This window comes from Physeter macrocephalus, chromosome 9 (assembly GCF_002837175.3).
Source record: "Physeter macrocephalus isolate SW-GA chromosome 9, ASM283717v5, whole genome shotgun sequence".
Classification (NCBI taxonomy): domain Eukaryota; kingdom Metazoa; phylum Chordata; class Mammalia; order Artiodactyla; family Physeteridae; genus Physeter; species Physeter macrocephalus.
The window spans coordinates 47,821,130-47,847,426 of NC_041222.1; the positions used below are offsets into that span (position 1 = coordinate 47,821,130).

At 44.6% G+C, this 26,297-nt stretch overlaps 1 protein-coding gene across 9 annotated transcripts in view; it reads left to right on the plus strand.

The window, feature by feature from the left end:
* Window positions 1–26,297, plus strand: part of RCL1 (RNA terminal phosphate cyclase like 1) — a 171,504-nt gene that overhangs the window by 48,402 nt on the left and 96,805 nt on the right. The window contains exons 9-10 of one of the 9 annotated variants that reach the window (XM_028493950.2): window positions 598–635; window positions 8,461–8,538. The exons of 6 other annotated variants lie outside the window; for them this stretch is intronic. In XM_028493950.2, coding sequence (XP_028349751.1) covers window positions 598–631 — 34 coding nt within the window. In that variant the 3' untranslated portion in view covers window positions 632–635; window positions 8,461–8,538. Of the gene's footprint in view, window positions 1–597; window positions 636–1,884; window positions 2,243–8,460; window positions 9,253–26,297 lie in introns of those variants that run through there. 2 more of the 9 variants (XM_028493951.2, XM_007112342.4) reach the window with 2 other exon arrangements.

The window sequence follows — 26,297 nt, forward strand, 5'->3', positions numbered from 1 at the left end:
AGGGGCGGCCAGGGGCTTGGAAAGGGCAGCCTCCCTTCTTTCAGTAAGCTAGCACAAGGGAGGAGGAGGGAGTTTCTTTTTGAAAGCAGTATCTATTTGGGACCTTCTTGCCTATAATCATTGTGGAAAGCTCTAGAAGCCCAAAGAGATGAAGGGCAAAGGTGGGAAGAAATAGGCGTGCTCCAGGACAGGCAAAATTATCATCATGCGTTTGCATACAGTTAAGGGTGAAAAGGACAGAATCCACAGTCAGGATGATCATGGTGAGGGAACAGCTTATCCTAGTTGGATTCAAGACCTTTGCAGACCATAATATCACACGTATTTTTATGTGCAGTTAAAATCATAAAAATCTGCTTTCTGTAACCTCAGATTTCTAAAGAAAACCAGAAGCAAGACCCTCCTTGGTTTAAAGAAATGTATTTTTTCTGGCAGTTTGCATGTTTTGATTTGTATAAATAGCTTTTTAAATGTCTATTTACAGGGCACTGGGATTAAGCAGGATAGTGTTTTCTAGCAGTGTTGCTTTCAAACCCTTTCTGGAAAATAAGGATCTTTCTGTTTTTCCCCTTTCCTCTTCTCTCTGTTTTACTGCAGGACGTGGCTGGTAATGGTTTTCTGTGTTATTTGAGAAAGTAAGTCTATATGTGTGAAATTCTTTGGGAAGGCCAGAGAGGTTTTTTTTTCAGTAGAATAAAATAGTATTGGATAACATGCTGGTATGTGGAGAATCTATTTCTTTTCAATTTGCTGAGTTTTAGGTGGTTTACAATTAGTGATGGTGGTTCTGCTTTCCCCTCAAAAAACTTAATGTTACAGTTTAAGGATGATTTATTCTTTATTTGAAAGTAGGAGTATATATCAACGAGCATCTTAATTAGCACTTTCAGAAATGGTTTATGATCAGACACTGCGGTGATCGGAACTTTCTGCGTTCTGCCAGTGCACAGATATTGGAGTCCAGCCTATCTGGATTTCAGTTCTGGCTCTACTTTGCAGCACTGGGAGACCATGGACAAGGTCTTTGGCATCTCTGAGCCTCAGTTTCATCCACAGAGAAAGTGAATGGTCCTGAAGTCATGAGCTTGTGAAGGTGGAGCGAGGCTTAAACGAGGTCGGGCACTTAGCTCTCCCAGCAGCGCGGTGTGCCTGGCAGAGCTCCATCAGTGCTGGATGCACATGGATGTCCAGTCTCCTGTGAAGTTCACTTTGAACACCAGGAGACCTGGTAAACTTGCTTTGGGTAACCTCAGGCCTGAAGTCGGCTGTAAATCGTCTGCTCAGCTATCTAAATCTGTATCCACTAATTTTTATTTTTATTTTTCTTAAAGATTTTTTTAAAATTTATTTATTTATTTATTTATTATTTTAAAAAATTTTTGGCTGTGTTGGGTCTTCGTATCTGCACGCGGGCTTTCTCTAGTTGCGGCGAGCGGGGCCTACTCTGTTGCAGTGCGTGGGCTTCTCATTGCGGTGGCTTCTCTTGTTGTGGAGCACGGGCTCTAGGCCCGCAGGCTTCAGTAGTTGTGGCGCGTGGGCTTCAGTAGTTGTGGCTCGCGGGCTCTAGAGCACAGGCTCAGTAGTTGCGGCGCATGGGCTTAGTTGCCCCACGGCCTGTGGGATCTTCCCGGACCAGGGCTTGAACTCGTGTCCCCTGCATTGGCAGGCGGATTCTTAATCATTACGCCACCAGGGAAGTCCCTGTATCCACTAATATTTAAATTTATGACTAACTTCCTGCAGTTACATTACTAAACAAACTACACACATCTTATTTACTGTTGCTGCGAATTCTGTAAGTGGATGTTTATTTAACAATACTTAACAGTGTTCGCTGTGGGCCAGATGTTGTTTTACGTACTTTACAAACATGAACTCTTTCAGGTTTCATGATAACCCCACAAGGGGTGGTAAAGTGATGAAGGCAGCTACACTCCATTTTACTGGTGAACGGATTGAGACACAGAGTGGTCAAGTCTTGCGCCCAGGGTCACACAGTCAGCAACTGGGGTTCAGACTCTGACATCTCATCCAGAATGCATGCTTCCCTGACCCACTGTGATGTTTAGTAAAAGCTGGGATTTCACACATGTTATTGGACTCCAGGTACCTCCCTGCCTGAGCCCAGGGTGCCCTGCTGTATCTTTTCAGAATCCTTGTTTCAAATTGTCATAAAATGATCTCCTTCTGTCTTTCATTGGAAGTCTAAAATAAACTACGTCACTTTGTTTTATTCTAGTTTTAATAAATGACCTCTTTTCACTTTTGTGACGTGCTGGGGAGCGAGAGCCCAGGGTCCTTGTCAAACACGGACTGATCGGGGTAGTTGGCTCACCCAGTGTGTAGCACAGTGATGTGAAGATCAATGAGATGCTGCTCTTCGGGTTCAGTTGCCCAACTCCTCTCTGGGAGCCAGCACAGCACATGCCACCTTACATCTGGGAAATGGTTTAAATGCTGCAAAGCCCAGTCTCCTTTATTATGCTCTTTGAGCCGCAGGACATATTTGGCATATGGTAAAACAAGTGATATCCTTACTTTTCAGATGACAAGGAGGTCAGTCACCTGCTCATAGTGAGTTCTTGGCTGAACTTGGCCTGGGATCCATGTCTCCTGAGAGTGCAGCCAGCCTGGCTCTCTGTTTCCTGCTGCCTTTATAACGGAGTTTAATAACTTCATTCCTGGAGCAGAGGTCAGCTGGTCTTTGGGAAAACAGCTCTTCGGCAGAAAAAGTACCACCAATATATTTAAAAGATGCCGTGTAGTGACTACGGGGGGCTCTGTTGAGCAGATTCTCTTCCCACCCCCAGATCTTCCATCCCCTCAATTTGCAGAGCAACTCCTTAGATCTAAGAAGTAGTTGACCCCAGTGTCCAAGTGGCTTGGTGGAGCAGGAGGCGGGACCCTCTGTCATGGTTTGTTGTTGTAGAGCCGCCAGAGAGAGCGCGTCATGATCCCCGTCAGCACCATGCTCTAGGAGCCTTCAGAGGGGGACCTGGTATGAGGGGCTGTATTTTAAGGGGCAGGGCCAGGCAACCTGGCAAGTTCCAGGCAGTTGGGATCCAATGGGCAGATGACTGTGAGCCCAGTGGCCTTCACCTGTTGACCAACAATGGTGGTGGGAACAACCCGCTCTTGGAAAATACACAGGAAAAATTACCTCTGTGCTCCAGGATTCTCTGAAACCTGCTTGTCAGATGGACTGGAGGTGTTCATGAAAAGTAGGTTGTTGGTGGTTTTTTGTTTTTTCATTTAAAAAAAATAATAAATCTCTTTGTTCTGGGGGAAGAAAGCTCACTAAGGATACTTCTCATAAGTCAGGAGTCCCAGTTGCCTAAAAGGGTTAGTCTGAAAATCTTCCAGTCACACTGTTGCGGGGATTATCTGTAGAGGAGCAGAGCTGCCCTCAGTGTCCCGGGGGTGCCTCTTCTGCCTGGCTCTGTGGCCGGGGGACTGTGTCTAGAAAGTGTGGGTCTACTGTATGGTGTTTGGAAGAGAAAGAAAGGGGAGCGGTCCCACGTGGGGCTGTGGAAAAGGACACGGACCGGCCCGGGACCTGACTTTGTTCAACTGCATATAGATGTGGGTGAGTTTATTCTGTTTGGTTTTCATTTTCTTAAGGATACTGTTAGTATTTCATATCGCCTGAGGTTATTTCTCAGCTTCTGAGCATGGTTGCTTTTTGCTGTCCCAGCCACAGGAGACTTAGGGAGAATGGGGCTGGCGGTGGAGGGCATCATGAAATGTACCTTAACTCAGTCCTTACACAGTCTTCCTCAAACAGGCTGAAGGGTTGGCAGAACATTATGTAAAAAGTGGAACTGACTTTGCTTTTTCTAACGATTCCAAAGGCTACAAATACCCCAAAGCTGCAACTATGCAGGCCTGCACACTCAAGCCTGTGTTTCTCCCCTCCTTCTCCAAGAGATCAGAGGGAGGCTGCGGCCTCTTACGAATTCTGCCAGCTGGGGAGGGTGTCTGGTTTTTCCAGCACAGTTGAATGATTCAGGGTGAAGTATGAAGTAGGCTGGGGAGGCTCTGGAAGCAGAGCGTGCCTTGGGCCTGTATTAGAACTGAGGCAGCAGCGAGAGAGAACAGGCTGTTTCCTCCTTAGAATGCAGACAAGTGGGTGAGATGGCTGGCTTTTTCTGCGTTGCTGCCAGCCGGAAGCTATGCCCACAGATGTGGACTGTTTATCTATGGGGTTTTTTGATGTGTTTGTTTTCTTTCTTTCCTAGGGCAGGGTTAGGGAGGTTGTGAGGCTGGGACAGGGCAAAAACCTGAAAATTTCAATTGGTTAGTAAAATGGGAAAGCCAGCAGGGGAAGAATTGACTTCCCTTAATTGCTAAGAATGTTGAAGTCATTTCTCAAAAGTATCCCTAAACCCTAACCTCCACATTCTGTTGGGTGCCCCATTCCTGAGTGCCTTATATATTAGTGCCTAGCAGGTGTAATGGGTTTAAGGTCATTGCCCTGGAGGTGCTTATATAATTTACCAAGAGCGGGGTGAGGGCAATTGTGAGACAGTTATGCATGAGCATTTCATTAGACTCCATAAGCAGAGCCAAGAATGCTATGGAAACCCAGAGGGGTTACTGGCTAGAGAAGGCTTCGTAGAATAGGTGGCAAATGGGACTTTATTTTAAAGATGGAGATGAAGTAGCACAATCCAAGGTGGAAGAGAGAGCAAAGAAGTGAGGAATTTTTCTGTGAGCATGCAGCCATCACCGGGACTCCTACTATCCAGGCTAGTTACTGTTCCATCTCTTAGCCCATCTCGGGCAGACAGGATGCGGAATTGTTCAGACTTTCTTTTCCCCTTTTTGCCTTTTCCTCCTTTGACAAGATTAACTAGGATAAAGGGACAGGAGAGGGTGGAAAATGTGTCGCAGTAGGCTTTATACTTAGTTTGGTATATACTGTGTGAGGACAGGAGCCATGTATCAGTTCTTTTTTTTTTTTTTTAACTTCACAAATAAAATAGTTATTTTAAACAATTTTATTGAGATATAATTCACATACCACACAGTTTACCTATTTAAAGAGTACAGTTCAGTGGGTTTTTAGTATATTCACAAAGTTGTGTAAATGTAACCACAGTCTAATTTTAGAACATTTCCACCACCTCGGAAAGAAACCCTTTTGCCCATTCACAGTTGTTCCTGATTCCTCTCACTCCCCCCAGCCCTAGGCAACCCCTAATCTGCTTTCTGTCACTATAATAGATTTGCCTGTTCTGTCCAATTCATATAGACTCAAACAATATGCGGTTCTTTGTGACTGGCTTTGTTTCACTTAGCAGAATGTTTTCAGGGTTCATCCATATTGTAGCATGTATTAGTACTTCATTCCTTTTTATGGCTGAATAATATTCCATTGTACAGATAAACCATATTTTGTTTATCCATTCATCAATTGATGGCCATTTGAGTTGTTTGTACTTTTTGACTATTATGAATAGTGCTCTTATGAACATTTGTGTACAAGTTTTTGTGTGGATGTATGTTTTCATTTTTCTTGTGTATATACCTTAGGGTGGAATTGCTGGATCATATGGTAACTAACTCCTTGTTTAACATTTTGAGGAATTGCCAGACTGTTTTCCACAGTGATGGTACCATTTTACATTTCTACCAGCAGTGTTTGAGGGTTCTAATTTCTCCACATCCTCACCCACACTTTTGTTATTTTTTATTTATTTATTTATTTTTTGCGGTACGCAGGCCTCTCATTGTTGTGGCCCCTCCCGCCGCAGAGCACAGGCCCCGGACATGCAGGCTCAGTGGCCACGGCTCATGGGCCCAGCCACTCCGCGGCACGCGGGATCCTCCCGGACCGGGGCACGAACCCGTATCCCCTGCATCGACAGGCGGACTCTCAACCACTGCCCCACCAGGGAAGCCCATTATCTTTATTTTTTTGATCGTAGCCTTTCTGTTGGTTTTGATTTGCATTTCCCTAGTAACTAATGATCTGCACCACCAGGGAAGCCCATTATCTTTATTTTTTTGATCGTAGCCTTTCTGTTGGTTTTGATTTGCATTTCCCTAGTAACTAATGATGTTGAGTATCTTTTCATGTGGTTATTGCTATGTGCATATCTTCTTTAGAGAAATGTCTATTCAGATCCTTTGCTCATTTTAAAATTAGGTTATTTGGTTTTTTTATTACTGAGTTGTATGAGTTCTTTATATGTTCCAGATACCAGACCCTTATCAGATAAATGATTTGCAGGTATTTTCTACCATTCTGGGGGTTGTCTTTCCACTTTCTTGATAGTGTTCAGAAAAGATTTTAATTTTGATGAAGTTCAGTTAATCCATTTTTTCTTTTATCACTCTGCTTTTTTTTCTAATTGTTTTTTTTTTTTTGAAAGAAACCTTAATTTATTTTTATTTTTTTATTTTTTTTTATTTTTTTTTTTTTGCGGTACGCGGGCCTCTCGCTGCTGTGGACCCTCCCGTTGTGGAGCACAGGCTCCGGACGCGCAGACTCAGCGGCCACGGCTCACAGGCCCAGCCGCTCCGCGGCATGTGGGATCTTCCCGGACCGGGGCTTGAACCCGTGTCCCCTGCATCGGCAGGCGGACTCTCAACCACTGCGCCACCAGGGAAGCCCGAAACCTTAATTTATTAATCAATTCTTTATTTTTGCTGTGTTGGGTCTTCATTTCTGTGCGAGGGCTTTCTCTAGTTGCAGCAAGCGGGGGCCACTCTTCATCACGGTGCGCGGGCCTCTCATCATCGTGGCCTCTCTTGTCGTGGAGCACATGCTCCAGACGCGCAGGCTCAGCAGTTGTGGCTCACGGGCCTAGTTGCTCCGCGGCATGTGGGATCCTCCCAGACCAGGGCTCGAACCCGTGTCCCCTGCATTAGCAGGCAGATTCTCAGCCACTGCACCACCAGCGAAGCCCTATCACTCTGCTTTTGATGCTGTATCTAAGAAATCATTGCTTAACCCAAGATCATGAAGATTTACTCCTTTGTTTTCTTCTGTGAGTTTGATAGCTTTAGCTCTTCCATATAGGTCTTTGATCCGTTTTGAGTTAATTTTTGTGTGTGATGTGAGGAAAGTGTCCAGCTTCATTCTTTTGCGTGTGAAGTTGTTACAACACCATTTGTTGAGATTATTCTTTCCTCTTTGAATTATCTTGGCACCTTTTTGAAAATCAGTTGACCACGAGTGTGTGGGCTTATTTCTTGACTCTCAATTCTGTTCCATTGATCTGCATGTCAGGATCAGTATTTTGAAAGCTCCTCAGGTGATTCCATGCACATTCTGGGTGAGAACTGTTTGGATGGTTTGATCGGGAGGCAGCACAACACAGGGTTGCTGAACTACTTCCTTAAAGATGTGCAGATCACCTGTTCTTAACTAAACCAGTGTTTTGCAAACTGGACTGTTAAGAATCACCAGGGAGGATTCTGGCCCCTGTGCCCTGGGGAGACACGGCCTGGTAAGGGGTGAGGAGGGGACATGTGGCCTGTGATTCTGGGCTCTTCCACATGGACACTTGCTCTCCACCAGTTGCCAGTTGATTGAAACCTTCAGGAATCTGCTTGTTAAATGAACTCTCCAGGTGAGTCCTATCATCAGTGTAGCTGGGTTGATGCTGAATCTGCTAGGCCAGACCAGTACCATGGTCCTTCCACGGAATTGCTGTTCCCAAGGTACTCTTGGGGTGAAGCCATCGCTCTGTCTTAAGGGAGATGACTAGAAAGAGCCCCTTGAACTTCCTCTGCATGTTTACTGTGAGCACTTCCCTGGCCACCTTATTTAGTATTGCCTTCTGCCATATACACACAAATATTTTATACCTACATTTCCTTCTCATCTGCCTTGTTTACTTTATTTAAATTTCTGACTATGGAGGAAGTATATATATATTTCAAGGATTAGATTGAAAGCTTCATGAGAGAAGGGATTTTTGGTTGACTGCAATATCTCCAGCATGAAGAACAGTGCCTGGCACATAGTGGGCACTCAATAAATATTTGTTGAATGAATGAAAGGGCTGTCGGGATTGAACAATGGAGAGAGAGACTTCTCTCTTTCAGCGTCAGCAGCAGTCTCTCTGCTTGGTTTTAATCTCATGATACTGTGACTCATTAAAGCACGTGTTTCCCTCTCTGCATGAGCCTCTTGAAGATTAATGGCATATTCATGTCCATTCTAATGCATGTGTAGGACTAACCTCTAACCTTTTTCTTTCTTTTTCTTTATTTAATTTGCCTTATGTTGTGTGACTCGCTGCAAGCTGTTTAAAATCATCTTTGGAATCTGGCAGGCTGTAAACAAATGCTGTTTAATCAGCATTGATAGAAGTTCTTAATTTCAGTTATTCCTCCTGATCTGGGAAATTAAAAGCTTCAGTTCTAGGCTGGAGAAGAATTTTTTAAAAACCGAATTCCTCTTTCATTTCTCCCTCCCTTTTTTAAATTTTTATTTTTATTTTTTAGGATAGAATTTTTGCGGCATTTGAAGAGCTTTTTCCAGATTATGTTTAAAATTGAAACCAAGCCATGTGGTGAAGAACTCAAGGGAGGGGATAAAGTGCTGATGACTTGTGTTGGCATTGGCTTCTCCAACCTCAGCAAGACCCTCAAGTGACACTGTCACAAGATGAAAGGCCCCAAGGCCTCTAGACACAGCAGAAGCTGCCAAGGAACCAAAGGGACCAAGTTCATCCAGGACAGGATGGCCTCTTTTATTAAGGACTTTTAAAATGTTCCATTTAAAAACCCTCAGGATATCCGAATAAAAGACAACTCTCTATCTTGTGGTTTCCAGCCATTTCTCCAAGGCAGACACTCCTCAGGAGGCCTAGTCATGATGGGAGCTCCCTTGGCTTACCTGGATGAAGAGTGTGCCTTCAGGATACAGTCGTGCTGCTAGAACAACATCACAGCTGCATTTCAGCAATGCTTCCTCGGCCCACATCCCCAGGCTTCTGCCATATGGCTATTTTTCCAGACCTGTGGAGTTACTGTTCGTTCGTTCTGCAGGGACTGACCTCTCTGAACCTTGGTTCAGATAATATGGGTGGAAGCCCTTTATGAGTAGTGCAGTCTTATGCAAATGTCAGAAATTGGTGTAGTAGACTATTTTATCCCTTGTCTTCTGAGTGGACTGCTATCTTGGAGACATACTGCTCCCCATCTGATTCATTGTATGTGGATTTTGGGGGAGGATGAGTGACTAGGGAGAGCAGGGATCTAACTAAAGTTATTGGATGTTTTCTGTATCTCAGGTGTGCTATGTGTTTTCTCATTTTATTCCCACAATAGCCCAGTGATGTAGATTTTATTATCGCCACAAGAAAAATTTAAAAAGGGTATTTTGTTCTTTTGAAATTGATAATGTAAAGATAGTAGATCTCCTGATTTAAAAGATCTAAGTGTAATAGTGTCAGAGTCTAGAATTTCACCCTACTTGCAAGCTAATAAGTTAGATTATTACTGTTTCATGGATGCTAGCAGAAGAAATGGATATCTCAGGTCAGAGACAAAGAACTTTATTACTCAGAGCACAGCAAGCAGCATGAGCTTCATGTTTGTATTGGTTTCTTTCTCCCCAAGTCCCACACTGGTGATGTGTAGGGGCCTCAGGTAGATGCCATGCATGCCGGGGGTTTACATCAGAGCCAAGGAACATGCACACTTGGGCACTCCACCTCGTACAGCAAGCCTGCTCTTTGTTCCACATGGGGACATTACTTCACCCCTCAAGATTGCTTGCTATGAGCACATGATGAGAAAGTGTTGTGGTAAAGGCCTCCCCAGCAAGAATGTGCAGGAACACTCAGGACCTGTGGTGGTTTCGTCTGCAACTAATAGAGGCTACGTGTGGTGTGTGTAAGGGGTCAGAATTGGTAGAAGGGGAAATATCTGATTTCTTTCTATTAGGATTCCAATTGGTGTTTTCCACCTAGGGTGGGCTTTTGAAGTAAGGAAAGGTCTTTACCTCCCCAGTTCTCTTGCTACCCTTTTCCTTTTCAGTAAGAGGGGTCCAGAAGGAGTCTGTGCTCTCATGTCTGGGGGTGTGGGAGGATGCGGAGGTGAAGGGCCAACACTGAAGGAGGTCAGGCCATTTTGAACTGTGGCTCTCTACTTACTGAGAGCTCTACGTAGTGTGTTAGATTTCTGTTGCTGCGTAACAAATTACCACAGACTTATCAACTTAAAAGAATACCATTTATCATCTCACAGTTCTGTAGGTCAGAGGTCTTGGTAGGTTTGCTTGGGTTCTCTGGCTAGGGCCTCAGAAGGCTGATGTCAAGGTGTTAGCCAGGCTGGGCTCTGGGCAAGAATATGCTTCCAACCGCATTCAGGTTGTTGGCAGAATTCAGGTGGTGGGACTGGGGTCCCTGTTTCTGGCTGTCAGCAGGGGACAATTTTCAGCTTATAGAGCCTGCCTGCATTCCTTGCAACTTGGTTCCCTCCATCTTTAAGCCAACAACAATGCACTGAATCCTTCTGTGGCATTGAATCCTCCTCATGCTTGAATCTGACTTCTTGTGATACCAGGGTAATCTCCTTATCTTAAGGTCATCTCATTACAGCAGTACCTAGATTAGTGTTTGAATAGCCAGGGCCCAGGACTCTTGGACATCTGAGAATTCTGCCTGCCACACATACTGCAGTTTTATTTACTGCTGCTGATGTTTGAATCCAGATCTGCCCGTGCTCAGATACAGAACTAAGGGACCATGGAGCTTTGGCTGTGTCCTGCAGGGGCTTCCTGTCCCTCGGGACAAGCTCTGGAAATGGTACTGTTGGTCAGTTTAGGGTGGCATGTAGACTCCAGGCAGATCATTGCAAGCAGTAGAAGGGACGTGTGCCCCTCTCTGCTGTAAACACGGAAGTGTCCCAGCCCTCATGTGGCACAGCTGCTTCTGGAGTGGTAGTGGTGATGCTATTGCCAATAGGAGGACAAATTTAATATTTATTTAAACAGCCTACTGCCAGCCCCTTCTCAGGTGCCCAAGAGAAGCAATTGCACTCTTTGGGCAGAAGTTGCTGGTACATCTTAGTGATATTCCGCTCCTTCATTCTCTGCCTTATTCTTAGCTTAGCTCCTGATTGGTTCAGCTACCCCTGGTGCAGTTTGATGGGAGATTCCAGCATTTGGGGCTTGGCTTTCTATCTTGACCTGTCTACTCCTCTCTGCTGACAGAGACAGACCACTCTGAGTTCAGCGAGACTAGTGATTTTTTTTTTTTTAAAGACATATACATCTGTGATGTTTTGGGGCTCATGGCAGAATCACAGCCTTTGCCTTCCTGTCATGTACCAGGCCCTGCTTCTGTCTTTTCACTGTCCTTCTCTGTGAACACCAGCCAGCGTCCCTCCATCATGATCATCTACCATCTTCATCAAGACAGTTGATAAGGGTAGGGGGAAGCTGGGGTATTGCAACATGACGTACCGATGGGGAAAGAGCAGTTGGAGGCACTGCTGACATCCAGATTGCCCTCCGAGGGCAGCTGAACCTCATGGTTTGTTTGTTTGTCTTATCTTTTCTGATAAAAAGTGGTGAAGGACATCACTGATTACAGACCCAACCAAAAAGCCCCAAAACTTAGGTTGCACCGTGGTGCCTGTCCTCACTGTCATGCTACAATGAAAGATCATGAGGTGGCCATTCTGCTAGGTCTTTTGTGTTTGAGGCTCCAAGGTGAGGCCAGTGCTGGCAGTTAGTTTCGTGGTGACTGAGTGGAAGTGTTGAGGGTGTTAAAAGGCAGGGAAGGAAGTAGCAGATTGGAGTAGAGGAGGCCTATGGAAGTGGACAAAATTGAAGGTAGATAGAGAAAAGGAAACACCAGGAAACTAAGGGATTGCTTCAGTTTTAACCATGCCCAAGGTGGGGGTGGGATTCACCTGGGTGAGGTGAGGGGACCAAGGCAGGGTGCAGAAGTGGATTTTTCCAGGGTATTGGTCACGGTGGGAGGATTAGAATGTGGCGTTCCACTGACTTTACCTGTTGGTGTTTTGCTGGAGACGTGTGGATGTGCTGGTGGGCAATTTTAGCCAGTCTGTGGTGAATGGGAAAGCAGCACCGCAGCCTGTGTGCCCAGCCTGGACCTCTGTTGTTCCTCACCTGACTCCAGAATAGGGGAGAAGTAACTTGAGTTTAGTCAGAGTTTCCATGTTTAGACCACCTGGCCTGTTCTTTAGAAGTGACTAACAGTTAATAGGAATGTCAGTAGGCAAGCAGGGTCTTTCTGTACTCTAGCTGGCTAGGTCTAAGAAGCCACGTGAGGGACTTCCCTGGTGGTCCAGTGGCTAAGACTCCGCGCTCTCAATGCAGGGGGTCCGGGTTTGATCCCTGGTCGGGGAACAAGATCCCACATGCTGCAACTGAAGATCCCGCATGCCACAAGTGAAGATCCTGCATGCTGCAACTAAGACCCAGCGCAGCCAAATAAATAAATAAATAAACACTAAAAAAAAACGAAGCCATTTGAGTGGGACAATTTATCAGTGCTTGGCATCTTACAGAGGCCAAGCCAAATCACTCCTTTACCCAAGCAAATAAAAACGGTCATTTTGTCGGGGGCCGCCTGCGTCTGGGGCTCCTCTCATTCCATGTCTCATTTGGCCCTTAACGGTCAGATAGCCTGACCCCATCCCCAAGGCACAGGCCTTGGGTCAGCACCTGTGGATGGACCAGGGCAGAGTTTTTTTGACACATGGGCCACTTCCTGTCTTCCTGGTTCTTCTGATACTGGTGGCTCTGGATGTGGATCCTGCTCTGCTGACACCCTTCTGTTGAGTCTGCAGGGGAGGTGACGGTGATCTCGCGAGCTAAGTAGCCCAGCTTGCTTTCTGGCCCAGTTCAGCTACTAACCAGCTGTAATGGGATAAATAATTCACCTCCCCACACTTGGTTTCCTCTGGGAAATCAGGGTGGATGTGTGAGATGGTGCCCCCAAAACCAGAAAGATGTGCATCATTGCCTCCTCCACTTCTCCCCCATCATGATATTTGTTCACTTGGGGTGGCAGATAGGTTAGTTGGCGTGAGTATTTTTATTTTAAACATCAAGATGTTTCTGAGGTCTCAGGACACTCTTTATTCGTGTGTTTCTTCCCTATTCCCAACCCTTTTAAAGAGCTTTACTTCAAAAATTTCAGATTGATTAATTTGTTAATAATTTCTGCTGTGATTTGGGAAATCATATATTCAAACTGATGAAGGCAGGTGAATTTCTAGAAATTAGAGACCAGCTTAAATGAACAAGCCCAGCAATGACACGTGTGGCAACTTCATGTGTCTACTCTGTGAATACCCTGTCACCACGGCCGTGAGGGTACTGGGCCTGCTGCCAGACTCATCGGTGGCTGTTTGGGTAACTGGTCTTGTCTTGGGAGTAGACGCTGCCCCAAAGGAAGGGGAATGGCAGAGGCAGCTTCCTGTTCCTGCTGCATCTGTGGATGGTAGGACATTCCTGAAGACATCTCTTTATAGTCTTCAAGGGAAGATATTGGTGGGGATTGCATATTTTGAAATGGTGCCTGGCTTGCTGCTTGCAGGGATCCAATTTCAGATCATGACAACTGACCTCAGGCGGTTTTAAATGCTGAGTGTACTTGGCTCCCATACTTCCTGCATTCTCTCTCCGTGCTCTGTTTCCACCTCTCTGCTATTTTGCCCGTTAGGCAATTAAAGCCATCGTGCCTAAGATCTGTAAGTTTTGAAGAACCAATGGAAAGGCTTGCAAAAAAAAAAAAAAAAAAAATACTGGCTCCAAATTATGGAAAAAATTTATGGAAAAAACAGCAAAAATAATTAAATATCCACAAAATGAAACATTTCCAAACTTAAAACATTGAGAACAATATAGTTGAGAGTTTCTTCACAAGTATTCCCAAGCACATGCAGTGATTGCAAGGAATCATTGCTAATCATATATTAAATGGGTTGCTGGTCAACCGAGCAATTTAAAAGGCAAAATTATAAAGAGCCTTTCAGAAATTTGGCATGTGGCTACATTTTAATACGTGTGGTTTGGCGACGCTGTCATAAGAGGCCTACAAAGTAAAACCGCGTAAGCGGTTTTAGCTTAGCCCCCCTCCCTGAGCCACCTCTGCAATCTTAGCACCTCAGCAGTTCCTGAGGGACCCGCCCCGACGGGGCCCACCCCACTATACGTTCTCATGCACCCCTGGGTGCCTCCCCTGTCTTCACACTTCACACACTCAGTTGTTGCTTAATTCTCCTCTGTGTTAACCTGTTATGGTGTGGAGCGGATTGATCTTTTAAAGTTTGGTGTGGCTATGATTTTAAAGTTATTTTTGAAAACCTTTATTTAAAAAAAAGATGAATTCAGTCATTTGTGAGGAAAGATTTTGGTTTCTTGAGTTTCACTAGAGCACTGCAGAAGTAACACAGGCTTAGGAATGAGACCTATGTTTGCATCTTAGCTGTTTGGTAGACACATGGCATCAGGCAGATCCTCCGCCTCATCTGTAAAATAGGAAATAGCTGCCATCCACCCTGGTATCGACAGGATTTATTAAATGTAGTGGTTATGTATTAAATGGATTCCTTTTAGCTGTTAACCCCCTGATGAGGATTCAAAGCAGTCTTTTACCTAACAGGTTAATGTCTCCATGAGTCATAGAGTTTACCTTTACTTCTGGTACTTGGATGGACTCAGCCAGAAGACCGGAGGCAAGATATGGCACCTGTACATGGGTTGGGGTCAAACTGCCCCATGACAGATGTTACAGAGTTAAAAAGAGGCCTGCAGGCATCTCTGTGAAGTTCTCCATGTTCCAACAGGACCCATCTAGTCAGGGTGAAGTGAGCAGGCAGGTGGCCTCAGGGCTGTCAGCCTAGAGCTACTGTGTCCGCCAAACCAAACTGAGGAGCTCCAGTGTCATCAGGCCACAGTGTAGCCTATGACTACCATGTCAGCAACTGCATGTTGTCAGAATTCAACTGTCTCCCATCTCCCAGTTCTGCTTTCGGTGTCTCTCCCTTCTCCAGCAGGCATTCTCTTTAATATTCAATTTTCTCAGCAACCCTCGTGGACAGATTCTCTCTACCCAATATTTTTTTAAAAAATCCCCCAGAATTGTGTCTCCCTCTGTTGACTCCAGAATGCTTTGATTGACCAGATCTGGGTCCTCTTCCCATCCCTGGAGTGGTAGGGATGTCGGCCTCACGCAAATTGTGTGGATTGAGAGGAGCAGGAAAAGTGATTCCCAAAGGAAAATCTGAATGCTTTTACAAAGAAGAGAATGTACACTGGGAAGGCAGAAATGAAGTTGTCCACTATAGACTACATAACCTAATTCCCTGAATACTCTTGAAAGGATATCCTACAATACTGCCTGCCCACCACCATCTTTCACCATCCAAAATCTTCCAGGATTATGGTATAGAATTGGGTGGACAAGGATGAATTCAGTTCAACACATGTTGCCTGACAAAGGCAAGACTATTGTATCCAGAAGGCCAAAGTTAATATGGACACTGGGCAAAAGTTTATTATTTTAGCCAGTGGGCTAGAAGGGTGATAACGCAGAGGGAGGAGGAATGGCAGTGACCAGTTGGGTATGGGAGCACCAAGTGGGTTGTGGACCAGGAGGAAAGGTAAGGGCCAGCCTAAAGGAAAGAGGGGTCCCCGTGCAATGTCCATTGATCGTGGTTCTGTCTTTCTCAGCCTCTGGAAAGACAGATTCAGGAGTGGGGAGGAAGATCAGGACTTTTTTTCCATTGCCAGGAATACAAGAATTAAAATGATGACAACGACAATGACGTAAAAAGCTACCCCTGGAAGAGCACTGAAGACATATATAAGGGATGACAGGAATTAGGATGGGGGCATGATAGGTATTTCTATTATTGTCAAATAATTTGCACTATTTTGTTTTCATAGTTATATACCTGTTTCTATGTATGTATATGTTTACTTATATTATGAATCTCAGGTACAACTCCTGTGATCTTCCATCAGCTCCAAGGCAAATAAAGATCAAGCATCCCCTTTGTCCCATACCTCTGTACCTTCCCTTAAAGAAACACACACACACACACACACACACACACACACACACACACACAAGCAACTTACCTGTGATGTGGCTGGGGCCTGTGAAAGGAAGTGCCACAGATGGAGAGGAATCTCAAGTCCAAGGTCTGCTCATGATGCTACCTAAGTGGCTTGCTTGTACCTTGCCTCTCTTCAGGATTCTGGGTCAGAGCGCTGTGCTTCACCTCCAAATTAGATCACATTAGGTCTGCTGTAGTGCTTCCCAGAGCATGTTCCGTGGTACACTATCATCATGGGATGCTTTCCCTGAAAAGCACGTAGTAGAGGTGTAGACAGTGCTGCAATCTCTAGCCCAGGTTTGGAGGTCACAACGTGCACTAACATAGCAGAAGCTCTGAGAAGTCCTGTAGCTGAAATTCTTTCTTTAGCCTACTGCTTTTCAAACTGACTTGAACATAGACCTTTACATACCCTACCCACCCCCCACACAAGTATTACATGTAGTGCCCTTATTCTGCAGATCATACTTTGGGGGTACTTGCTCTAGTAGGATTTTTTTAGGAAAGTATAAACTCTTCCGTTGTTGACGGGAGTATTTGTAAGAGGCCGAGCAGTTGTAGGGAACCTGGTGGCTGACCCTTCCCCCACCTTACAGCACCAACACGCACACACAGGACCTCCAAATCGCTGGCTCCACCCAGTCCCATACCATCTTCCCTTCTTGTCTGGGCTTCTGGGAATTACAGTGGTCAGGTATGTGGTTAGGCTGGGATTTTTTTTGTGTGTCATGTGATAAATTACAGTGTCTCCAATTTCTTGAGAGTCACACTGACTGTTCTTTCCTTCTTGGCTCAGAGCCTTAACATGTTAGTAGAACCCACTTGAGCTCTCAGCAAGAAGGGGTCAGAAGATGTGTGTAGAAGTTCTACTGACTTGGGGGTTCAGAGAGAGGGCCAGAGCCTTCTGGAGGCTTAGCCCAAGTCTTGGTAATAGGGAGAAACCCTAGGGGAGGGAGCACCACGGAGAAAAGGTTGGCCATACTGTTAGTCCAAGCCTGAGCCCCCAAACACCTGGATTTTCAGAACTCTGACCTGGGCACCACTTCTCAGCAGCTATCACCAAGATGTGAAGACAGGGCCCTCAAGGCAGTGAACCTGGGAATGGGGAGAGGAATTGGGCTTTTTAAATGGGCATTTTAAAAGATACATTGCACTTAAAACAAACCCCTACCGGCCCTGCTCCTCTGCTGATGGGCTTTCCAGGAAAGAGCCTGCGTGGATACTCTGAGTGTCTTTAAAATGTAGAACTTAAGTGGGTGCTTTTTAAAGCTGTTGTTGCTGTACGTCAAGGAAAAGCTTTTGCAGCTCTTGACAACCTGAGTGGGTACTATCTGCAGTTCTGAGGTTTGTCTTTTGGGAGTTCGGAAGGTGAAATAGCAGCAAAGGTTCAGTCAGAGCCCTGAACGTGACCCAGGTTAGGAAAGAACAAAGCAAACTTGAACTCCTGTTCACCCACCTGAGAGGAAGAAGAGTGCAAACGGGAGTTGGAAAACAACCAAACCTCTGATGGAGGGCGTGAGTGGGGAGTGCCTTAGTTAACACTAGCAAGAAAACAGCCTTGGTACAACAGGGAGGGCTGCTGGGAGAACAGCAGGGGTCAGTCCCTCAGGGGCTGTCGTACTTGTCTCATCTGTTTGCCCCTGAACTGAGGGGACTGAACACCAAATTCCTAATACTCTTGTGCGACTCCTTTACCAAATGTTAAGAACTACTGCTATTATGAATAATTTACAAATTCATGTTAAAGCAACACTGAATTCATACTTACTCCATGAAGTGCTTTCTCAATCAACAAATTCTATCTTGTAGAAACAGGTCTGTCTGTGAAAATTTTAGATGTTTAAAAGAGGCCCTCATACTTTCTTGAAAAGAGTGGGATGACTGTTGTATGTAATTATTTTCTGCCCAGTAGTAGTCTCCTGTTGGTTACCTATCTTGGTCATGTGATTGTTCTGGAATGTTCTGGAATGTTTGAACTTCTTGGCGCAAACCTTGGCCGTCTGCTTGTGTCTGGGGGAGGGGTAGGTTAGGAGAGAGAGGCAGAGGGAAGACTGGAGGTCAGTTCAGTTATTCAGCTATTCTCAATAATCATTCAAAGAGATGAAGTTCCATTTGGCATCACAATCTGCTGATACTAAAATGTTTCCAAGCTCAGCCTCCTTGCTTCAAGGTGAAGAAAGTGCTGCTTTCTTCCCTCAGAATGTTTTCTTCCACAAAGTAGCAGCCTTCCAAGGTGGCAAGTGTTCAGATTTCCTTGACTCACAATTGTCACTCCTTTATGGATTTCAAAACACTTCCACGAACGTTATCTCATTTCATCCTCACAGGCACATATATTTAGGTTTAAAGACGCTATGAGACTTATTAATCAAGTTCACATGGTTAGTGGAGAAACTGGAACATGAACACAAAGCTTTTGGTTCCATTAGCTCCAAACCATGACATACATGTGTCTCTAGCAGGTCATACCTCTATGCCCTTTCAAATCGGTATTCTTAAATATTTGTCCAGATTTAGAGTTGAAGTGATGAAAGAAATAACTCCTGTGAAGAAAGGGTAGAAAAGCAGAATGCTAGAGGTAGCATCCCAGTTTTTTAAACATGTCAGCAAAACTAAAGCCCTGCTTTATCATCTTTGCAGCCCAAGCATTCCCCTTGGAAGTTATATTAGTCAGGATTTTTTTTTTTTTTTTTAGCATAAGGGACTGAAAACAAATAGGTTTAAGGAAAAAATGGGAATGTATTGATCATTTAAAGATAAAGTCCAGGGAAGTATCTCACTTTGGGCATAGCTGGATCCATGGGCTTGAATGATGTCATCAAAACGCATCACTTTTGCTCCATATCTCTGTTCTTTTTTCCCTTATTTCATTCTCCACCAGGGTCTTCTCACTGACGGTGGCAAGAGCCTGTCAGTTCTTGGCTTACGTCCTATCCTTTCAGCAGCCCCAACAGAAAGAATCTCCCTAACAGTTCCCAGCAGTGTCCCCAAAGAGTTGATCATCATGGAATTGACTTGGGTCACTTGCCCAACCAGAAATCACTTACTATATATAACCAGGGGGATTTGCTGCTCTTATTGGCCACGCCTGGGTCACATGCCAATTCCTACAGCCAGATGGCATCAAGCCTTGTGGGAGTCAAGCTCCCATACCATTTGCACTGAGAGTGGGGGAGGTGATTCCCCAAGGAAAATACTGCTTCTGGTGCCAAAAGACAAGAAGATGGATACTGGGCAGGCCAAGGCAAATATGCACTATAGAAACGTTCTCCTGTCCCCTTTAACATCCGGCAGCTTTTCAGTATATTCCTTTAAACAACATTCAGGGTGCTCCCTAAGCAGAGTGCTGATCAATAGAATTTTCTTCTTTGTCAGTTGCTTCATTTGCAACTATTTTCTCCCATTCTGAGGGTTGTCTTTTGGTCTTGTTTATGGTATCCTTTGCTGTGCAAAAGCTTTTAAGTTTCATTAGGTCCCATTTGTTTATTTTTGTTTTTATTTCCATTGCTCTAGGAGGTGGGTCAAAAAGGATCTTGCTGTGATTTATGTCATAGAGTGTTCTGCCTATGTTTTCCTCGAAGAGTTTGATAGTGTCTGGCCTTACATGTAGGTCTTTAACCCATTGTGAATCCAGGCTTTTTGCTTTTACTTTTTTCCCACCTGGTGAACTAGTTGTTAAAAATTTACCAGCTTCTCATTGCTTATAGCTCTTCAACTGATCCTACTAATAGTGAAGACAATTTAGGATCTCAGTGTATATTGTAATTTCTTTATTCCTTATGACTTGTGAAACCATCTCTTTTATTACCCTGCAGTGTATATTTGTTTTTGTTACACCGTTTTGCTAGCTTCAATTCCATGACTATAGCCACTTCTAACCCTGTATTCATTCTATACTTCCCCAGTCTAAAAAGTTCAATATTTAAATATATATATATATTTATATACTGTCTTTATTATTCACATGTATTTCCAAAATATGTGATAAATTATTTGAATATAAAATTTATATCTTTTTCTTACGACTCAAACATATTAAGTACTTTGGTGTATATGTGAAAATTTATGACAAACTAGCATATTTTAAGCAAATTATAATAAACTTTAACATTTTAGTCAAGTTTGAGTACAATAAGAATATAGAGTATAGAATAAGAGTAAAATAATAGAGAGAGAGCTTATAAATCTGTGTGCATGTACACATACACACAATGTAGTGTGCATGACAATATACTAGAAAGAGCTGAAATTTTGTGATTAAAATGAATTGAGTTTAGAGATATGGGAACATATGTATATATATAACTGATTCACTTTGTTGTAAGGCAGAAACTAACACACCATTGTAAAACAATTATACTCCAATAAAGATGTTAAAAAAATACAATTTTCTCTATTCCATTACATTATAGATTAGTTCCCTGGACATCTTACCAACTGGCTTCCTCTTATTCCACCTCTGTCTTTACCAGGTGAGGAAGTTGGAGAGCAGAGGGACTCGGCTAGGACCGGGCAGAGTTTAGATCAGATCCTGGCCCTAGACCATTGCCTGCTGGAACTAGCAAGCACCACTGGCTCTGCCACTTGGACAGCCCAGCAGAATAGCCTCCTTTGTCCCACAACCCACCTGGGTTCTGCTAGGACCTGAGATTGGTGTGGGTTGTAGCTGTTTGAAGAGATATACAGACTTAGAAATTAATCCATCCAGCCCTGAGGTAATCGCAGCCTACTTAAGGCTCTGCAGTGGGTGGGTCAGTGTGCTCACTGCAGTGGACTCTTGCTATCATTCAAAATATGTGCATTGATTTAGTTAAAGGAATCCCCCAACAGAAACCATGTGGGAGGAAACATACTAGGTGTTACTAGCAGTAGCCTAGGCTTGTAAGATTGGGGAGGGGACTTTCACTATTTGCTTTATCTCTTCTCTGTTGTCAAAGTGATTTAGGAGGAGGCACCAAGCCATAGTAGGACATCTGGGGGAATCCCTTTTGGCCCTGAGCACAAGGTTTGAGGAAAACTGGCAAAGTACCGCTGATGGGAACTGGGTGGGACCTGGGGGGTGGAGAGAAGACTCGAGGCCCAAACATGAGTCTGTCACAGACCCAGAAAAGTGAAGGTCTTCAAAGGATAAGGACTTTCTGTGGCACTGACCCTGCTAGGAAATGTACTTGGTCCACTGGACCTAACACTGTCAAGACCCTCTTGGCTGGTGGGCATGATGATCATTGCCCCACCAGCCTGGCCTCCTCCCTTCTGGGCAATTTACAAGGTATAAGAGAAAGATAATTGCTAAGCCAGCCACACCCAGATTTTGACCTAAAAGGGAATTGCCCAGCTTCTTGGTAAGGCTTTACTCCCAATGACTTTAGACTTGTTCCTGTCCTCATATGTGTCCTGAAATGATAAAGATTTGCCATTGCTGAGGACATTGGACATCTAGCATAAAAAAGTATAAATCCTATAGGCAACAGAAGGTTTCCTAAATATTTATAACACAGGGCTTCTCTGTTGAAATAAGGGTCTCACCTTCACAGATGATTACTTTGGGAAGATCCTGTTCATTTACATAAGCAGGGGCGCCCTTCACGCCATTGCCTGAGAGTGTCTGGTGGCTACAGCTATATTTGGGACTTTCCTTCTTGCTGTTCTCTCCCTCTGCTGATTCCTTCTCAAAAAGGGCCTGGTTCTATCCCCACCTTTGCCTCATCCTTCTCTTGTACCAAGTGAAACCTGCAGAGGCCAGACTGGCAGTGGCCATGGATGTATCCTTTTGAATCACTTGTACATCTAAGGATGCTGGTAATTCTGGACCACTGAGTTTTTTCTTATAGAGTCTACAGGAAAGAAAGAGATGGCAAAGGGGGATAAAACTGAGTCATTTTTTTCTTTCCTGTTTTATCTTATCAACTGTAAGCAAACCCTTTAGCAAAACACAAAAGAGATGTACCTGGAGTAAAGTGAAACTCTAAACTTTCATGGGGTGGGCACTAGAAGGAGATGCCCAGATGGGTGAGGGTGGGGCACAGGAGTTTGAAAGCAAGCTGGGGACAGAGCAGCTGGTCAAACTGCTACTGTGCCCCTTGGGGGATTAAATTTTCACTGGGCCTATGCTGGTGCATGGCATGGTGTGGGAGTGGGTTGTCTTTAAGGATAATTCCACCTTCAAGATTTGACACACTTTTAAGTAGTATATCCAAAACTGAAAGCAATGCAAAAAAAAAAAAATCCCAGATCCAGGATTTTATATCTGCTCCCCAAGACAATCTCCATTGAAGAACCATCTCTGGTGGCCTTGGAGACCCCAGCCTTTCTCAAGCTGGTGAAGAACTTGGTGTGGTGTGATCCTCTCCCATAGCACTCTCATCCCTACACCCAGAGATTTCTAAAAGCTGAGGGCTCAGGTTGGGCTCACAGGTGAGTGAAGAGAAGAGTGCGGGCTGGACAGGGCCCCTGAGTCATGGACAGGTCTGGGGTGGGGTGAGGGAAAGAGAGAAGAGGCTGCTGGTCACTGACAGTGCCTGGGAGAGACATTCTCTGCATTGTGCAGAGAAGCCTGACCTGTACTCACTTACTGCCTGTGGAATCTCAGTCACCAAAACCCATCTGGATTAAAGGACAAGAACAGCTTTATCTACTCCTTAGAGCTGACCTCACTTGAATACTAAATCAATAGATGACAATTTAATGGAGCTGTTGCTGGGAATCAAGTATCTGACATCTCCTAGGAGGAGTTTTTTTTTTTTTCTAAAGCCACAACTTGCACCTTGTTGTTCTTTAGGTTATTCTCCTTCAATAGGAAAGTGGCTTCCCACCCTCTCCCCTCCATGCTCCCACCCTTTGATGAGGCTTGAAAATGCACTCAACAGCTGCTCCCACAATTAGCTGGAAGGGCCCATAGTGTCCAGGTCAGGGGGGTCCTCTCAACTTGTAGAGTGAGGACTTAGCAAATGAGGGAGGAGATTATTGTCTTTTCAGAAGAAAACCTCTAGAGGAGAAGTATTTTGATACCAGTTCATCTTCTGAATCTCTCTCCAGCTCTCTGAGACTCCACCTCCAGTAGAGCCATGTGGCTCTCAGCATGGTGCCTTTCATCTCCATCTTCCGTTAGTTTGCTGTGGAGAACAGGCAGTCAAGCTGGGTCTTCTCTCCTTCTCTCTGTTTGTCTCTCCTAGAAACAGAGATGCCAGGTTTTGTACTTGCTTCACTTCTTGTCTAGCCTTCCACTCCTCTCCCTTTCTTGTGCCCTGGGAGGTAGTGTTGGAGTGTGGGGCTGGCTGTTGGGAATAGAGAAGGACAAGCCCCATGTTCTCCAGGATGGTTACCAGACACACTGCCCAGACAAAGTCTGGGAATGGGGCCTTGGGTACCAGCTGTTGTGGGTGCCTGGCTCACTGCTGGCTCTGCCAAGGCACATGGTTCATCGTCTCTGTATTCCCACCTTACAGCCAGTCAATAAACGCCCTCTTCCGCAGATGCTTGCGTCCCTCAAAACTGGGCTCTGAACCCAATTCCACTGGAGATGAACCTGGGCCACCCTATCAGAATTTTCATCTAGCCTTTCAGTTTCCCTAGAGCAAAAGGAAACTGAGAGGGGAGTAGTGGAATAGGAAGGTGGTCTAAGGACAGTTGTTCTGACCTAAATAAAATTACAACCTTGATGGGAGGCAGCGAGTGCAGCACCTTCTGTACCTGCGACCATCAACCAAACAGTGCGTCATGGTTTGGGGACTGGCTTAGTTTCCTAGGGCTGCTGCAACAAAGTAGCACAAATTAGGTGGCTTAAAATAACAGAAACTTATTGCCAACCAATAACCAATCTTATTGGCAGATTTGGTTCCTTCTGAGAGCTCTGAGGGGAAAATCCGTTCCATGCCTCTCTCCTAGCTCTGGTGGCCCTAGGCATTCCTCAACTTATAGATGCATCACTCCAATCCTCCATCTTCACATGATATGCTCTCTGGGTTTCTGTCTTCACATGGCCATCTTCTTATAAGGACACCAGTCTTAATGGATTTGGGGCCCACCCTACTGCAGTGTGACCACATCTTAACCGATTACATCTTCAGTGACTGTAATGCCAGATAAGGTCACATTCTGAGGTACTGGAGTAGGGCTTCAACATATCTTTTTTTTGGGGGGGGGGGTTGTTGGGGAGAACCCAGTTTAACCCATAACAGAAACCAAAGGCTGATGGATCTGCAGCAAGTGGAGTGGAAGGAGTTATGGGATTGGGAGCCCCTGCCAAAATAATGGTCTTTTTAATTCTATAGGGACAGTTTTCTAAACTCCAAGATTTCATAAAACCTTGTGTTTGCTTATATTGCTCCTTTAGTTAGGATTTTGGAGGCAAGTTAATAGAAACGAACTTATATGGGTCAGGGCTGTTTGGATTGCAAGTGATGGAAACCCGATTCTAGTTGGCTTAAACAAAGAAATAAATATGTTAACTTACATGACCAGAAAATCTAGGAATGGATCTGGCTTCAGTCAGGATAGAGTCTAAGGTTCAATGTTTCAGAGGTCCCTCTCTCTCTCTCTCCCTCTCTCTCTCTCTCTCTCTCTCTCTCTCTCTCTCTCTCTCTCTCTCTCTCTCTCTCTCCTCTCTCTCTCTCTCCCTTCATCTCTTGGGTTTGGCTTGTTTCTGCTGGGTGTCATTCTGCAGACAGGGCCTCTTCACAAAGAAGGTAAAATGGTGGCTGAGTCCCAAATGCACATCATCTCAGTTTAGCCACCTCAGCAGAAAAAATTTCTCTTTCCAACTCCCTGTATCAATCCTGGGGAAGACATTTATTGGCCTTCCTTGGTTCATGTGCCCATACACCAACCAATCATTGTGGTCAGGCAGATAGGGTGCCTTGATTGGCCACTCTAGATCATGTGCTTACCCTTGAGGGGAGTATCCATGATGGTTTATCCTACTGGAACCTCATGAAAATTGGGGGAGGAATTCCCCAGGGAAATCCAAAGAGGGGGGTGGGGAAACACATTGTTAGACAAACACAATACCTGCTACAATCCACTGTATAATTCAAGCTAGCTTAAAGGAAAAAGGGAATTTATTAAAAGGATATAGAGGTGTCTTGTGGAATGTAAGGGCAGGCATACAGCTGGCCTTAGGGCCAGGGCCGAGGCAGCTTCATTCTGCCAATATATTTCATTTTTCTCTCTCTGAAGTCCTCCTTTCTTTGCTTAGTCTACCCAGTGGGAAGAAAGTGGTTTCCCTACAACCTCCCAGTTTTTATCTCCTTCATTCCAGGAGCTAGCCTAGTTTAAAATTCCCAAGGAATAAAATCTGATTGGCCCAGCTTGAGTCAATTCCCACCCTCAAACCAATCAGTTATGCTCTGGGGGTTGGGGGAGGGGAGGTCATACCCTAGAAACATGGTATACACAGAGGAAAAAGGTCCAGTAAATTCCCAACATATGTCAGTTAATCTTCGAAGAGTATACGAGGTCCCTAGAATCATCCTAAAGATCATTTATTCTAAGACTCATTTTGCAGATGAAGAAATGGAAGCCCCAAAAGGTTAAAGACTCAAGATGTCATACATACACACAGAAGCCAGATAATGATTTGGCTAGATCATGACTAGTGCGCAGGTCCCAGAACTTGCATTCCAAGTTTTCCTACAACATCATGTTTAGGCTTAATAAGTCCCATCATTCTAGTCCATAGAGAAAAGCGAGAACAGCAAATAAAACCAAAGATGCACACAAAACACTGGCAAACAGGAAACTTGCCTGTGCTTCTTCAGAGTCCTTGCTCTTGCTGTCCCTTCTGCCTGCCCCTCTCACATCCAACCCTTGGCTTACTTGATTCCTACCCATCTTTCAAAACTCTGCTCAACCATGACTTGCAGACGGATATTCTCTTGACCTCTAAAACCTGGTCAGTTCCTACCCTGTTTTGTTTTCGTAGTACTTCTGTTCAGTCCTTCTTTTGTCATTGAATTATTTGTTAGGAAGGTTTGTGTAATTTTTTCAGTGGGTGCCTGCCCTTGAGTTACAGGTGCTACAGGAACCAAGACTGTGAAATATCCTGTGTTCAGCACAGTGCTTCGATGGTAGGTGTGTGATGAATATTTTTCAGGAAAACCATAAAGAATGAGAAGAGAGAAACAAGAAAAAGGGAGCCTCTACCTCTACCTTTTCTCTAGGAGGAAAGTTTGCTTCTGAGGAGCTTCAGAAGAGCTAAGGGAATTTTCTGGGACCCTCTAAGCTGTGATAAGCGCTGA